Genomic DNA, 17,346 nt, shown 5'->3' with positions numbered 1-17,346 from the left:
TACAGTTTCAGTTTTTTAATGTGCGACTAATCGCACTACTTAAATAACCACCTTGACCATATGGTGCAGGGATGGTGCACGACCCCAGTGTTCACCATGGATTAACACACATACACATGCACATGCACAGACAGCAGAAAGCCCACTTATCTCTGGCTAATTTAGCACAACAACTGTTTGCAATTAGGTTAATTGAGTGACCTGTGGGTGGTAATAAACTTAGGGCTAAACAGTGGAGATTGGGTGTGACACGATTCTGTGCCTCGACCATCTGTCTCTCCTCTAAGCCTCCCAAATCACAACAGGAGTCACAGAGACAGTGCACATATAGTGCAAAGGTTGTTCAACCCTTCAGGAAAAGAACATTAAAAAGAACATTACACAGATATTTTCTAATTAAAAATATGTAATATTTATCTCCAGTTTTTGCAGCTGTAAAGTATTTACACAAGCATTTGCATGTGAAAAGATTTTAATAAAAAAAACATGATCTTTGTACCTTTGTCATATATATATATATATATATATATATATATATATATATATTTGTTTACAGCTATATTTGTATTTTTTACACTGTGTTTCATTATTGATGAATTACAGTGAATCATGTATGAACCTTCAGCGCACACACACGCACACGCACACACACACACACACACACACATTGGAGAGGCTGCAAACAACAGGTGGTCAGTGAGGTTTAGCCGCCACATCACGTGTGTGCCATTTCAAAATGTCCACCTGTAAGGACACACTGCAGTGAAGTCAGCTGTCCCTTATAATATGGATACATGGAATATAACATTTGCTGGGTCGAACCCATAATTAACCACCAAATTCAATTAATGAATATATAGTGCAAAGTAAATATTAGTATAAGTCATTTTATTACGCTCTACTGTGTCCTTGAAACCATCTAACTCCCGTTGACAGTAGTAGACATCTTACTAGTGCAGTCAGGATGTCACACCTCTGATTTAGACTAATCCTTATCTGGACAGACTTTTTGGCACATGTCTATGCTATGTAAGGTTACTGGTCCGACAGACGGCAGCTAACTGGGGTCACTGATGTCACACTGACACCCACCATCACATCCTGCTGAGACCTGAAGAACTTTTATTGTTTGTCAAACTGATGGAAAAGTGTCTGAGAACTAGAACAGCATAAAGAAAGAAGGAAAAAAAAAGAAGTGACATTTTCAACAACTTAATACAACTTCTGCTCATATTAGCTTCTAAAAGCTTCAAAAAGATAATTATCTAACATCTGATGTTTTGTTTTACAGGATTATTCCATTCTTCAGTGGGGGAGAAAGAAAGACACAACAAAGTAAAACAAATTCTCTCACAGGACAAAGAAGATAAAACACATTTTAGATCCACACAGATGTGTGATTGATTTGTGGATGGAAATCTTTGCTATCGAGCTCATGTCTTTACAACACAGAAGTCAACTCAATCTCTTCTCTAACTGGCATCACACATTTTGAAGTGAAGCTGCAGCTCTTTAGTATTTCTGGCTGAACTGTGGATGGAGATCATGAGGAACTCTCAGTCTTCACACTTCTCCACACTCCTTTTCCCCATTGTGTTTTCTGTACTTTCTCTCCTACTTTGTCCTGCATCCACCAACTCAGGGCCTGACTTTGATTACGGAGCTCACCCACGTTTCGTGTGCACCCCTATTCCTATAGATGCAGACCCTGCCTGCTTTCCCACAGCAGGCCCAGGTGTAGGGGCAGCAGGGCCCAGCGGAGCAGGGCATCAAAGTGTACCTCCTGCTGGCTGGTGGGGGGCGAGCCAAGAGGCCAAAGCCACCATCCTCCACCTCAGGGAGAGCCTTGTCCAACAGAAAGAGACCATCCTGGACCAGAGGGAGACCATTAGAGAGCTGACCGCCAAGCTCACCCTGTGTGAGGGCTTGGGCCAGGGCGCGAGGCCTCATGACGACCACCACGGCACATCATCACACTCACACCACACGGGAGGAGTGGGCAGTCATCACACGTACACCGACAATGGGCACTATAGCAACCAGCAGGGTCCCCATGGAAACAGCAACCTCAAACCGGACTCACCGCACTACCCCTCTGTGGGGGGGCAACGATCTGATGGAGGGCATAGCAGCAACAACCAGGGAAAGGATAAACATGTGACACCGGGGGAAATAACATCATCACCAGAGCAGATGGAGAGGATGCTGCACGCGCTGAAGGAGCGGCTGGACAACCTGCAGGTGAGTTTCTCAACTTTGTACTTGTAAATAAAGATAACTGTAGGACAAAAACAGAGAAATAAAGAAAAGTGTTAATATCAGGTAAATATCATATAGCTCACAAATAAGTTGTGAGTGACAGAGAGGCTGTGCCCATACGTGGCTTTTCCTTGTTTGTACACAGCAGTGTTGTTCTCACTTGATTGTACACAGAATAATCAAATCCCAAAGTAGTGTCTACACTAAGTACATTAAACAAAGGAACAATTAATTACTTAATCGCATAAGGCCACTCACTACATTGGCAAGAGAGCCACTACAGTGTACACTGTAGGTGTAATGTCCCTCAGTGGGCACTTCAGAGCACAAACAGGCTCAGAGGAGGATGTCACTGTCTGATCTGCTGATGAGGGGGATTTATAGATACTTTCTGAGTTTACAATTAAGTGCAAATGTGTTTCTCTCAGGATCCTGTTTCCTCTTAAGTTACTTGCTGATTCTACTCCTGGCACATTTATTCGTCCTTTTCTGCTGTCTTTCTGGCTCGAATCACGATCATAGACAGATGTCAGGAGCTGTGGACGGTAGCTGGGGCGGTGTAGCTGGGGCGGCACGGGTCTAAGATCAGCAGTAATTATCGTGATCTCCCTTGACAGAGCGGTAATCAGGGCACGCGCCAGGACAAAGCCGGGATTACCTGAGAGGGAGAGAAGCAGAGGCAGATGCAGGAAGGAACAATGACTGTTGAGAGGAGCAGACAAAACAGCAAAGCATAACTGACTCTTACATTTGACATTACAAGACTGTTAGTGAATGTGAATATCAGGATGAAGGAGTCAAAGAAGCACAAAAGACAATAAGTGCTCAGTAGGCTGATAGGTGATAGAGCACCATATGCTCCTGTGACCTCTGATGCCTTTTTTCTTCTACACACACACTGTATCAAGACCATCATTTCATCTCTGTTTTTTCGCCTCTCTCAGCAGAAGAGGAACACATCTATTACCTACTCGAGCTCTCTGAAGGAGCTGCTGCAGAGGAAGATCAACGCTCTGGAGGAGCAGCTGCACCATCACACTGGAGCCCTAAGCGGCCCAGAGCACCATGATGACGCCAGCGGCCACCAATACGAGGGGGACCATCACGACGACGACCACCACGATGACAGGCACCCTAATGGCCACCAAGATGACCACAATGACGGGGATCACAGTAACAGCGGAAACCATACTGACCACCACGAGGACAGCCACAATGATGACCATCATGATGGAGATGAAGATGGTGACCATGACGACAACGATGACAGCCACTATGATGATGAGCACAACAGTAATGAAGCAGACAGTCACAGTTACCATCCACACACAGGATACATAGCTCCAGGCTCGAGGGGAGGTTTACACTCAAATAAACTGGAAACGATGCTCAACCAGCTTCACCTGGCAGGTACACAATATTATAACATGTGACCATAAGAATTAATTGTTTTAAATAGTTTTTTTAAGTTCTTATTTAAGAAGCAGCACTTGTTATAAATGTATAAGTATTGTAAATATGTTCTGCAGCTGCATAGGTTCCCAAAGAGAAATGAAGACCTTGCCATGTTGAAAGAAACCTAAACACTAGCTGCAAAAGTTCAATAGCAGAATGTTTTTTCTTTTGTTTGTTCCTTTTTTGACCTGGAAAACAACAAAACAATCTTGTATCAAGGTTCATTTAGTAGTTGCTTTGGAGCTTCATCAGCAAGTACCTCCGTAAGGGTCAAGAATGAACATTGAAATTCAGATTGTAAGAGTAGAAAGGTTTGACACGTTCATTTCCATCCGATGCGCATGGAGATGAGAAATAGTCTGAAGAGGTCAAAAATTTCAGCAACACTCATACATATATATATATATATATATATATATATATATATATACTTGCTTTATTATGAGACCAGTGCGTTTCAGCTTGTGGCTAATATGATCATTTATAGCTGCTCTTTAAACACAAGGGTTTGTGGAGTATTTACTTAAATTTTAAGCCACCACGGAGGAGAAAAACTGTCTTCCTGATGTAATTTTTCTTCCAAAACAGGTTCCAACAGGAAAACATCCAAAAGTCCAGATGCCTTCCAGATTAGTTTCCCCATGAGAACCAACTACATGTATGGACGGGTGAAGAGGACTCTGCTTCAGGAGATCTTCGCTCTGACTTTGTGTCTGTGGATCAAAGCGGGTGTGGGGCCCGGCCTGGGGACGCCCTTCTCTTACTCAGCACCTGGACAGTCCAACGAGCTAGTGCTCATTGAGTGGGGGAACAACCCCATGGAGCTGCTGATCGATGACAAGGTGAGAGGAAAAACCTTTTCTGGGTTAGTCAGCATTAGGTTACTCTGTTAAAGGCACTAAAATCAGAATCATATTGTGGGTAATGAGAACCTGCTTCAACACACATGCTATAAAGTTTTGCTAACGATGTTTAATAGGCTCTTTCCTGGCTTAAAAAAAACTATACGTTTTTTCTTTTTGAAGAACTTCTTGGCTGCCTTGTTTAATTGATGAGATAGATCCGTTTTTTTTAACAAACTGTGTTCTTGTGTTCTTCAGTGCTTAGATGTATTATGTTGTCACATATTTATATTAGTGCCTCACAATCTTCACCATCCCCTTCCCAGGCGGTGACACTACCTTTGTCTCTGACTGATGGGAAGTGGCATCATGTGTGTGTTACCTGGTCAACACGGGACGGACACTGGGAGGCCTACCAGGACGGGGTGCAGAGAGGAACTGGGATCAATCTCTCTCCTTGGCATCCCATAAAACCTGGAGGGGTCTTTGTCCTGGGACAGGAACAGGTAAAGACAATGCGAGTTATTCTTTGTAGATGCAGACAAATGTAAGAACATAGGTAATTAAAAAATCCACATTTCAGATACTATTTGACTCAACCATTGATTCTGATTTATATCTTACGTAACTTTTTATGTATGATATCAAATGTTGTATTGACTGTACCTCTAATGTGTCCTTTATGTGCTGTAAACTAATGAGACACAGCAATCATAAAGGTCAAAAAGTTGGATTTTAACCACCCTGTCTTCCTCAGGACACTCTGGGAGGCCGTTTCGATGCCACGCAGTCATTTGTGGGTGAGATGTCAGACGTGCACATGTGGTCTCACGTCCTGAGTGCCAGTGACATCTACAGCCTGGCCACCTGCGGCAGCCACCTCAGAGGTGACATCATCGCTTGGTCCGAGACAGAGGTGGAGCTTCACGGAGGCGTCGCCAGATACCCATTCGACCCCTGTCAATGAAAGGGTGGTAAAAGGATGCAAGTGAAGAATTTGGAAGATAAACTGGAACGCACTGAGTTTATGTATCATCCAATAGAAAGTAAAGACACTGAAGGTAACAAAAGTTACTCAGGATGATCGAACAGTGACACAGAGTCCTCCAGACTCAGAATCAATGCCTTCGTTTGAACTCAATCAGTGACTTTTTCTTAAAAAAAGAGAAGAAAAATTAAAAATATGTGATTAATGTGTTTATTATGTGTTAGTTATCATGTACGCATGAGTTGGTGTTTTACTCTAAACAGACTGATTGTGACATATTGTCATGTTGTTAATGCTGAAAGGTGTCTGATCATGTTAGCAGACCTTACATGGTTCAGTCGTGGTGAAGTGAGAAACTTTATGTTGTTAGTTTAAAAATGGCTCAGAAATCCATTCCTAATCTGGATTCTCTTTTGAAAAGGTTTCCATGGACGATACAGCTAATTAACCAAAGAAATTAGTATAATTAACTTGTGTTTCACTTTTTGTAATTTTAAATGATCTATGAATCATAGATAGATTGGTGTTTTATCTCTGGGAGACTTGCTGGAAAGCTTGTTTGACAACATTTAGTGTTTTACAGCTGCTGCTGGTTTTACATGTTTAACATGGACTCTCAGTATGACATTATGTTCCAGCAGTGCTGCTCTAAAAAAAGATTTAATTATTCATGTTTTTTAAACTTTTATATATCTAAAATGCATTTGTTCCCTGAACAACTGACTGACATTTATCACATTTTTCCATTAAATTACTTTTTTTGACATGTGTTTTGTGTAATAAAGTCCTCCTGGCTTTTTAAGGGTCTGGCCTTGATTGTATATTTATTAATGTTCTGTATATAACATTTTTGGCCATGTTAGAATTTTGACATGTTTTACGGGAATGTAAATAAAAATGTGGAAGACGTCTTAGTTTTTCATTCTTTGTGGAGTTCAAATATAAAACTGATGGAGGTGATCAGAGGAGCTGATAACATGTGTTGGGCTGTTTTCATGAATATTTATTTTAATCCTGGTCGGACACATTCACACTGCAGCCAGCTTGCCCTGAAGAGCTTGTATGACTCACTGATGTGGAGAGATCAGTTTGACCTCTTTAAGAAACCCACGAGACAGTCACAGACCAAAGGTCATATTCTTCATGATTACTTAAGACAACTATTAATACTGAAAGACGACGCAAATCAATACTGAATTTAATCTTAACTAAGCTCGGAGCTACAAGAGACAGAAATAAAAACACGTCCAACAGTCCATCATCTCTGTTTACATTTTTATTGTTACACAGTAGTTTACTGGCACCAATATTTTGTGGTTTTTCCTTTTGCTACATTTACAGATGATCTATCCATCTTCACCTCACAGTAAATAAAAAATAAATAAATACAAAAAAAAACATTTTCTGAAAGAGGTGGCTCTGGGGTCAAAGAGGCCCCAGTTTCAGTTGGATCATTTCATTATTTTATTTAATGGAAACATTTATTGTACCACCAGGGTTTTTTTTGGCAACTTTGCACTTCAAGAATACCCAGAGTGAAGGCTTACAGACAGTCCACATGATGTGCCGAAACACACAGAAGCACTAACATGGAAATATTAAAGTAGGCCTTTGTCAGTTTTACATTTGGGGAAAGATGTAGAAGAGTTAAAGAAGACCCTACACCTGTGCTGGGAAGGACCATTTACTTGCTGTGTCTTTAAATGAAGGTCTACATGTTTCGATCACAGAGAAAAGACCCCATTCAGCTTCATGCAACATGATCTTTATCAGGTGAACAGAATGAAGCTAAAAAATACAGTACATGTTGGTCAGAAACTGTTGCGGCTGTGGCTGGAAATGACCAGCAGATGGCATTATATTTCTACACAGTTAATGGTTCATCCTTCAGCATATTGTTGTGAGTGTGTTCACCAGTAGACGGCGCTTCAAAGTGTTGGAGTATTGTCAGTCAAAGGAACAGCATTTCCTCCAAAATGCTAAAATTGATAAAGTGCAGAAGACATTTACTGTAGCGCTGCTATTATTATTCCTACCATCTAAAAATGCCTTTTTCAATACAGTTCAGGAAATAACTGTTTACTGAAGAAATCTATCACTGGACACAAATCTAAAATTATTACTGATTCATTACATCTGAATAATCTTACTGTCACATAATGAACCAACGATTTATTAGTGTTCCTTGTTTTGGTCACTGTAGTATGATGAAAGTTTTGAATTTCACCTGATAAAAAAGCTTCTTTACACTTCAGGTGGACATTGGGCAGCACAGGAAACAAATATGTACTTAATAGTAGTTCAACAAATCACTGCTTGTGCTTCACTGAGTCTGATTCACTCAACAAAAAAACAACAACAGTGTGGTCAGACTGGAATCAGACTACAAACATCTTTTCAATATCTTCTTATTTTCCAAAATCAGAACAATCAATCAGGATAATTTACTTTATGCATAAATCAACTTCCACATTAAATCTTCCTCTAGTCAACAGGGAACACTAACACTTTTCAAATCAGTGCACTAGCATGATCGGCGAAACGCCGGCACCTACGGCCGACATCTCAGTTTATCAACATGCAGTCCTACAGTAGCTCGTACAAAAAAATTGGTTCTTAACAAAAGATAAAGAATAAATTAAATTATTTCTATGTGTATCGTAAACAAATATGCTAACATCTATTTACAAAAAAAGTATACATTGTAATGAGCTGCCTTTGTGATTTCTGGAAACTAACTATAGCGGACAGACCCGGCTCTAAACAGGTAAATGACAGAGTTATTACTAATGAGAGAGATGTCAGTGTTCACCTTGTGCAGGAAGGAAATGATTTGTGGCATGCCATTAAATTACATCACATGATGATTGTTGCTCAGTGTAGTGTTAGAAAGGAATTGTTAACAAGCTTCCACACTGATACTACGGTTTTCTACTCCACTATTGCTGAAACATGTTAAAAATAAACATGCTAAGAAACATATGTTGTCTCAGTGAGCTGAAACAAGCAGCTAACTGCAAGAGAAGACACTAATCTTTGTCTCCTAAACTCAGCTTCTTGCCTTCAAAAACGACCGTACTTGAAGATCAACAGTAACTTGGCGATATAATTCTTGTGTAACTATAGACAGTGATGAGTAGTGACATTTTCCTCACATTATGGTAACAGTATCTAAGTGTAGACAGTAGTAATGTGTATCAAAGCTATACAGAGTACTATAGGAAGCAATGGGTACATCTCAGTAATCTGAAATCACTTCCTGCTTTTGTTTGTATTTGATTCTTTAATTCTCTAAGTCTAAAATAACTCTGTGTAGTGTTTGATTAGTGAGTTCACATTTTGTCTTGGGGCAAGCACAATTAAACAAGGCAATTTCTCGTTCAGGTGGCATCAATAAATGTGAAAGACCTTCTCACATGAACTGAAGCTGCTTGCCATACCTGACTAAGACCACGTTAACACTAATGAAAATAAATCTCGAAAAGGCTTTCAGTCCATTAGTGTTCTTAAAGTCTGTCATACACACTGAAAAACCAATCAAGCTGAGGAACATAAAATGTCTTCAATTAAGCATGCATAAGCTGCTGCAGCCATCAACCTTGTGCATTTGTGCTGAGCAACTTTCTGCTGTTTTTAAAGTTTTCTTTGTGGTTTACGGAGCAGATGTGAATAAGAAAATGTATCACAGCACTCATAGCTTCATCAAATCCTCAATTTTTTAACAAGTATGGATGAAAAGATAAAAACAGGAAAGACTTGGTTTTCAAAATCCTCTCCATTAGTGTGAACATGGCCTAAGACACATTTCATCGTTCACTTAAATGCTGAACAAGAAGAGAGGAATGTGGTGAGATGACGGGACAGACGTGTGCTCTGGCTGTAGTGTGTCGGGTTGTATATAGCAGTAGTGTAAGAACCAAGGTAACAGAGGCAGCCACTGTGAGTGTGCGGCTTTCTAAAGTCTGGTAGACGGCATAGCAAGGCGCCTTCGTATTGGGGAGAGGATGTGCTCAGGGGGGAAGGTGAGGTAAGAAAAGGTATGAACGGTTAGGGGGGGAGTAGGGGCAGAAGCAATGTGTCCTGTGTTAGAGGGAGAGATGAGAAGGACAAAGGAAGACAGGGAAAGATGAATGAAGGGAATCATCTACGGTTGTTCCTCCTTCTTCTTCAGTGATATACGTTTCTTCCTGGCAGCAAGCATTTCGTAGAAGGGATCAACACTGACAGCAGATCTGAAAAATTAACAAAGTTACTTAGAGGGAGGATCATCCAAAATACTAACAATGAAAAGGAACAGGTGACGTTATTCTTTCGTTTACATACTTGATGCTGTGGATCCATTCGTCCTTCTCTTCAGGTGTGGGGGCGGAGATACGGTACACCATGTGGTTCCCCTCCACTACTCTCCCGTCAGCTTCCGTCTTACACGCCTTAATCAGCTGACCGCGGTTGTTGGGGATGTATAACTCAAAGCAGTTCTGAGAAAGGTGAAAAACCTCAGATAAACAATCATAACACACCCACACCATGCTACATGCCTGTCATGTTCAGCAGGAATGTGAGCTTACCGGTTTCCTTGGGTCTTCTACCTCTCGGATGCTAAGATTCTCCAGGGGAATGATACCTCGCGGTTCCTTGTCCTATTAGTGAAACACACATTCACAGCACATTAGGGCTGAAAGAGTTAATGTAAGATTCATTATTTAGCGTGTGGTTTCTGTGTATGTGTGTCATCGACTCTTAGGAGTGCAAGAATGAAACTGTAATTCTTTTCAGTACTGTTTTCCACAAAAGGTCATCAATTCAGAATGAGGGTCATGAATGACTTGTCTGACTAGTGTTTCCTTTGTTTTCACTGTGTGTAACCAGTTTCCCCTCTGTGGATTAATAAAGATATGCATCTAATCCTTGTATTCAGCAACCAACTTTCTGGCAGATACATTATCGCCACTGGGACTTTAATCATCTTTTCTGGCCCTGAATAAGAATTTTCCAGAAACCCTGCAATTTATAAAACTAAAACAATATATCAATACTACAAAAACTGTCCACATTTTTCTAGCAATTTCCCAGAAAAACTGAGACAATAAAGAGATTTCAGGCCAAGATGATCATATAAAACATGTTAGATCATGTTGGGACAGTTTAATGTGTCTAAAAGAGGTGAAACTATAAAATTCACATAGACATTGTGTTCACAGACTTACTGTGGTGTATTCAAAGTAATAAAGGCAGTTGTCCGTGAGAATGAACCATCGCCTTTTCCAGGTTTTCACTCGTCCCCCTGAAACACAACAATACAGTCATGACAATGTGTGAGAGAAAAGGAGAATCAGGGACCTTAAGGATACTACTCTACAATCTCTACATTCTTAAATCTAACTATGAGGCTAATTTTACTAAAACTCTATCAGTACATACCTCCTGAGAAAACAAGCAGCGGCAGTAGAGGATGGAAATCGCAGGGCAGAAGCAGAGACAGAAGGGACCAGAGGATTTAGAGGGAGACAGTGGACAAACAGAGAAAAAAAAAAGAGAGAGAGAGAGAGAGAGAGAGAGAGACAGGGGAGGAAGAAGAGAAGGAGAGGAAGAGAGATCATATTAGTGACACATGGATCACAGGCCCCGCCATGCAAAAGAAAACAATCACACTTATGGCTGCCGTGGCACAAGAAAGTGAGTCATCATCATCATCATGCTGTGGCAAATTCAAATGCCACAACACTGTGAAGTTGAGGCGAAGAGCCGGCAAACCTCAGAGACAGGTTGACAGGACTCATCACAGAACAAAGTCTTGGAAGAGAACGGAGTACAGGAGCACATAGCGTACATCAGTAACAATGACGTACTATGTCAGTGGAAAGAGTTTAACTGTATACGATCAGTGTTAAAGTCAACATGTAGGGCAGCAGTGACCCCTCAAAAACCATCTCACCAAGTTTGAGAAGCCAGCCCTCTCTGTCGGGGTTGAAGAAGGTGTGTGTCAGGTCGTTGCCGTCATCCTCAGGGATCTTAAAAGGCTCGTTTTTAATGCTTTCATAGAGATTCTGGGGTAAAAGATAAGAGAAGAATCATTTTAACTCTCCCATTGACAACATCCTGACTTTATCATTCAGGAAGACAAAACATCATGGAACTCATCATACTCTGAGCAGGTCCTCCGGCAGGTCTCCCCCCTCGTTGATGCCTCGGTTCATCGAGATGAAGCGGTCCACTCCGGGTTTGTCCCTCACATTCGGGTTGTGGAGGCTGGTGTTCAGCATAATGATGGCAAATGACAGCACATAACATGTGTCTGTGGAAAAGTAGGGAAATGTTAGAAAACAGTGCTGAGTTGCACAAAGATGGACTCAAATTAATAATTTATCAAATTTACATCAATAGCAGAAAATACACAAAAACTAGTTATGATTGATTAAATTTTGGCTTCTATTAAAACCTGTTCTGAAATCAAAAAGGCTGTTAAAATACTTTTTAATATTCTAAACCTACTATCATGTTTGTGTTTCAAAAAAGGAATGGTTAACATATATATCTAACACTTATTACTTACTAATTATTTAATGAAAACATAAACTTCAGGTTTTACTGAACGACAACTCTAAAGAGCTGGCAGATTCCTTAGCCTTACTCATCAGGTCATTACTGGTAAAGAGCTCATGTTTAGTGCGAGTTTTGTATGTTTCACTTTCTGTTGTCAACAAGCCAAAATGTGCTCTGATGACAAAGATGTGAATCCCCCTTCGAGTGACTCACTGTAAAAAAAAAAAATCTAAATGTAAGGAAATGGCTCATAATAGCTCAAAAGTAGTTTGTTGACAGATAAATGTCGGTACAATTCACGCTACTACTTGAAATGCAGTGTGACAGTGAGTGTGTGTCTACCGGTGCTCTGGAAGACGCCGGGGTTGCAGTGGCAGTATCTCTGAGCGAACGCCTCCATCATTCTGTCGATCTTCTGGGCTTCACCCGGCAAACGGAAACTCCACAGGAATTGCCTGCGGTGGACAGGTCGAGGTTTGGGTCAATTCAGAGAGAACAAAATCTGCAATCAAGGCAGCGTTACACAGCAAACACAATACCATCCTAATCTCTTGTGTCACACCTGGATAGTGGGACTTCCCATTGTTGAAGAGGTTTGTTTTTCAATTCCAGGAATCTGTATAAAACACTTTGTCCTCGTTTCAAAACATAAAACGTGCCAAGAGGACAAAGTTTACCTGAGAGCTTGGACGAGGTTAAGATCCGTGAACTCGTGGAGGTCAACGAAAGCCTGAAGAACTTTGATGTTGAAGTCGTCTCTGCAGGACAGCAGCGACAGAGAGATCACAGTTAAAAAGGGGGCTGATATGTAACGAGAAAGAAAACAGAAGATGCTTCATGACTCGGCACCTTTCTCCGAGATAATCTCCTATAGCAGTCTTGTTGAGGCCCTCTCCTTTGTAGAGGAACTGAGCGATGTCCTCTGAGGTGTGTCTGAGCAACTCGTTCTCCACGAGGAACACGATACCCTGTGGAGACGATGAAGCGTCCGTCACAACACACCTGACTGACATAGAAAACACACTACAGCTGTACAACTGCTGAGGAGTTCTTACCTTTTTAGGGTCCATGTTGAATTTCTTCCTTCCCATCGCCACATGCCTACTTTTCTGTAGAGTTTTACTGCAGAGTGGAAAAAAAGGAGAGGAAATAATGAACAGCTATTGACGCAATTGACTCACATCATCTTAACAATAATGGCAATGGATCAGAAGTTCAAAGTTGCGATTCTTATCACCCAAGATCACATGAAAACACTATCAAAATACTGGATATATTAGAGATAACAGAGAATGGATATATCGGATAGTGCCATAAATTGTGAAAATTCACACACTCATCATGTGCACACTATGTGAAAACTGAGTAAGCTATAGGTCTACTGAGCATTTTGTTCTTCTTACCTGCCCTCTGTGCTGGTCTCCAGTCCCTCCACCTCTAAAATGGCTTCTCTTAATTCCTCACGGAGCCTTTGGATCTCCTGCAGCAGGACGCCCTTCCTCCTGCGGATGTCCTCCAGCTCAGAGCGCTCCTCTGGGCTCAGGTCTACTGGGACTGTAAGGGAAGAGAAGAAGAATAAGTTCATTACTTCTGCCGCTGCACATATAACAATTACTAACTGCACCCACACAATATGAGGCAGGAGTCTTTATTAGTCACATAAAAAGTAATAACATAACAACTATTTTGAGACCTGCATTGTTACTCAAATTGGCTGTGACCATTTCTTTCTTTCAATATCTAATAATGGAAAGGAGAAAGGGAGGAAAGTAATAGAAGCACCTGAAGTTAACAATGATGACTTTTGACTTTACAAAAGCCTCTTCACATAAAACTGATGAACATTTACAAACAACCTTGATGTCACCTGTTTTGTCTGATCTACACTTTCCCTTCTCACTGACATCTCTTTATAGCACCCAGTTCATCTGTGAAGAAATACTAAAAACCAGCCAGGATCTAGGATTATAATATATATCACATAAGAGCATTAACACTAAAAAAATGGTCAGACAGATTTATCCATTAACAGGTCAGACAGACATGTCACAGAATCATCAGAAACCAAAACAGAAAGAAGCAAAAAAAAGACTACCTATAAACATGAACCGAAGGAGGGAAAAATATACTAATGAAGGGGTTTTTATTCTCAAATGACAATCAGTGTTCACTCGTAACATGATTTTAAATATCCAGCTCAAATCAAAGGAAGTGCCTAGAGGTGTTACTTTGGACAAAATTTTCCCAAGTCAAAGAAAAACTTGTAGCTCATCTGGGAGACATATCAACCCAATATTAGCACAAATTACCTTAGGTGAACTTAGAAACTCAGTTGCCAGTGTATATTAGATACATTTCACTAAAACAAAGGCAGTTGAATTAATAAAATATCACAACACATGAAACTCTCCTTGTGACTGTAATGCTTGGTTTTTATTCAAAGCAGTTTTGATTCAAACACTATGATCATTTTGGAGCTGTAATTAGTGTCGCTGTTGAATTTTGTTCACAATGCTTATATCTGTGTGAGTGCATTAAATATTAGAAACACCTCTCTGCATAATGTGTGAAAGGTCAACAACTCCACAGACTACAGCCAGGAAAATAACTATAAAGTTGAACCAGTACTCTCTAAAAATAGATTCAACAAGAACTGAGCGTGAAAACCTTCATGAGGACAGAATGTATTGCAGGGTAGTTATATTATACTGCATTAGCAGGCTAATCTAACAATCTAGTAAATGTGTAAGTCATAAATCTATAATAATACATCCATATCTGCTATATTCAAGGACAGGGTCAAAGTTTTTCAAGTCTGTCTTATAACTACAGTCAGGTGTCCAAATGAACACTGAAACAGGTTTTTCTTGTTGTAATCATTCCTCCTGTTCTTACTGAACATTATAAGATCCTTTCATAATGCACTTACAATGTAAGTGATGAAGGCCAAATCCACAAGCCTCCTTCTGTGCAAAAATGTCATAAAAAGTTGATCTGAAGTTAATATGAAGCTTCAGCCATCCAAATGAGACAAATGAAGTAGATATATTTCCACTTTACAGTCTTTTTAGTGCCAAAGTTCCTTTTTTTGTTACTATACTTTCACAGGGAACAGGGAAACCCTGTCCAAGGAAACACAAAGAGGGAATTTGATGCTAAAAACTATGTAAATGCAGCAGATATCCACTTGATATGACCAACTCAGACTGACAAACCTCATATAAGTTTCAGATAAACTTTTAAATGTATTTTTGTGCAAAATGGCTGTGTGGACACACTGTGGATTTAATCTTTTTAGTAGCCAGTATGAAACAAGCAATGATTACAGTGAGGAAAACCTCTTTCAGCATTCATATGGGCACCTGACTGTAGTTTAAAACAGACTTAAATAGTTGTGAACCTGTCCTTTAAGGCTATAATGTTTGTTATCTATTAAAGACAGTTTATAATGGATTGACAGCCATATCTGATTCATTAAGGCAATAAGAATAATTGATTTATGTATATATTAGGGACAGATACAATAAACATAGACAGGCTAGAACAACTGTCTGATGCAAGTATGACAGTGTTTACAGCTAATGCTAATTTGCAACACCTGACCCTAGGAGGGCTTTTGTGAAAGTAAGAGATTAAAATATGATTTAAAAAAAAAAATGAGAATAGAAAATTAAAAAGTAAAAAATGAAGTAAACCAACTACATCAGCACAATAAATACAGTATAGCACAGAGTAAAAAAGCAAGGTCCAACATGGTACACAGTACTATAAGATACACATAAAGCTAGATATGAGGACATTTTTGTTGCTGAATTAACCAGGATTTGGTGAGTCCCTTGAAAGTGTGCAGAAAATTTCAAGTGTTCAGGTAGAGAGCTCCAGATTTTTACTCCTTTCACGTGTTTTACAGTTTCCACTTAAAGCTGCTCTGGTGGATCTGCTGCAGCTCTGGAGTCTCTTTATGTCTTTGCACAAAGGCCAAAGAGCAAGTCCAATATCGTGATGACTGATTTCATTTAAAGCAGCCAGGCACCCAGCAGAAAGTCTCAGCCTGTGATCAGCAGTGGTTTGCAGCTGAATTTTTATAGTTAATGAAAACTAGCAAAATGATTTTGTTAACTGAAACTTTTTTTTTTTAAACTACAATGAACAATGCAAAACCAAGATTAAGATAAAATCAGCTATGTTTTCGTTGTGGCAGACCATTTAAAGTTTTGCTTTTGATTAAGCTCCAGTTGATAATTACTGAGCTCTGTTGTGGGTTGGGAATTGGTAATGATTGAAGAATAAAATAATAAACTGGCTTTGCACAATATGGTACCTTTAATAAACAATGACTTGGTCAACCATATTTGGTGTCATGCATTCTTTCATCCTTTTCAGCATCTACAAATCAAGGCTTTCCTCCTAAAACCTGAATAACTAAAACTGAATAAAAATTAAACTAAAACTACTTGTTAAACTAACTAAAACTAAACTGAAATTTAAAAAACTAAAACCTAGAGAACATGTGAACCTATAACCCTGGTGGCACCCAGATCCTCCAGACCAGTGTGCACAAAACAAACAGCTGCTCGACACCACAACAACCACGCCCACAGTCTGGATTAACTGTACGGCTCATACATGACAAAACAAGCTGCATTTAACATGAAGTGCTCGGTTAAAATGCTACAAATGATTAATAGTCGTCCTTGTGTGTCTTGGTGTCAGGTGTAAGTGTTAAATGACCGCAGCTGAAACGATCCGAGCTCTCAGTCAAACAATCAATATTTAGTTGGCGTCGGGACTATTGCGCTACTGCAGCAATGTGGCTAAAATGTGGTCCATACGTAACCAATACCTGTCCGGATAATACGAGAAAATGTTAATCTTCAACCATTTTCATTCAAAAGCCCGATAGTTTGCTGAGTGTGTCACACCTGAGCTAATAATGTAGTAGCTGTTAGCTGCGCTGCTAGCTCAGGTTAGCCACAGACACTTACTGTAGTCCAGGTCATCCATCTTGGGCGCTTTACTTTTAGGCATAAATATTTCAGAGTCGAATGTCATTCAATAACAGAAAATGTATGGATATATGTGTAAATATATCCTCCAAACTTAAAGGGAAAAATATTGACCACCTCCTGGTGTCGTAATGTTGGGCCGGAGACAAAGAAGGAGGCGACACCGGAAGTGCTGTCTGAGTTTCGATGAGTCTACTTCCGGTCAGCTGTTGTGAAAAATATGATCCTTCACAGAAGAAAGAGATGCTGACAT

The 17,346-nt window shown here is 40.0% G+C and overlaps 2 protein-coding genes across 2 annotated transcripts; one reads left to right on the top strand and one right to left on the bottom strand.

Moving 5' to 3' along the window:
• Nucleotides 1-1,545: 1,545 nt before the first annotated feature.
• si:dkey-283b15.2 (neuronal pentraxin-1) lies at nt 1,546-5,523 on the top strand. The gene is made up of 5 exons (XM_062423110.1): nt 1,546-2,241; nt 3,204-3,669; nt 4,303-4,556; nt 4,883-5,062; nt 5,314-5,523. Exons 1-5 carry the CDS (start codon nt 1,546-1,548, stop codon nt 5,521-5,523), a joined length of 1,806 nt encoding a protein of 601 aa, XP_062279094.1.
• A 1,282-nt stretch (nt 5,524-6,805) lies between these two features.
• Nucleotides 6,806-17,247, bottom strand: cyth2 (cytohesin 2). Its single transcript, XM_062421839.1, has 12 exons — nt 17,073-17,247; nt 13,491-13,641; nt 13,143-13,209; nt 12,937-13,055; nt 12,765-12,845; nt 12,430-12,542; nt 11,691-11,839; nt 11,480-11,591; nt 10,752-10,828; nt 10,113-10,184; nt 9,868-10,022; nt 6,806-9,776 (listed from the first exon to the last, which is right to left on the bottom strand). The coding sequence occupies exons 1-12, from the start codon at nt 17,137-17,139 to the stop codon at nt 9,689-9,691; spliced, it is 1,251 nt and encodes a 416-aa protein (XP_062277823.1). The 5' UTR covers nt 17,140-17,247; the 3' UTR covers nt 6,806-9,688.
• Between the last annotated feature and the right edge of the window lie 99 nt (nt 17,248-17,346).

This window comes from Scomber scombrus, chromosome 7 (genome assembly GCF_963691925.1).
Source record: "Scomber scombrus chromosome 7, fScoSco1.1, whole genome shotgun sequence".
Classification (NCBI taxonomy): domain Eukaryota; kingdom Metazoa; phylum Chordata; class Actinopteri; order Scombriformes; family Scombridae; genus Scomber; species Scomber scombrus.
The sequence above is the reverse complement of the archived record's forward strand: the minus strand, read 5'-3'. Positions and strand labels throughout refer to the sequence as shown.

Coding starts and splice junctions, on each gene's coding strand:
- si:dkey-283b15.2 (XM_062423110.1), top strand. CDS start 1,546: ATGAGGAACTCTCAGTCTTCACACTTCTCCACACTCCTTTTCCCCATT. Junction 2,242..3,203: donor AGCGGCTGGACAACCTGCAG/GTGAGTTTCTCA, acceptor CGCCTCTCTCAG/CAGAAGAGGAACACATCTAT. Junction 5,063..5,313: donor TTGTCCTGGGACAGGAACAG/GTAAAGACAATG, acceptor TGTCTTCCTCAG/GACACTCTGGGAGGCCGTTT.
- cyth2 (XM_062421839.1), bottom strand. CDS start 17,139: ATGACATTCGACTCTGAAATATTTATGCCTAAAAGTAAAGCGCCCAAG. Junction 11,840..12,429: donor CGGCGTCTTCCAGAGCACCG/GTAGACACACAC, acceptor ACTTTTCCACAG/ACACATGTTATGTGCTGTCA. Junction 9,777..9,867: donor GAATGGATCCACAGCATCAA/GTATGTAAACGA, acceptor TTAATTTTTCAG/ATCTGCTGTCAGTGTTGATC.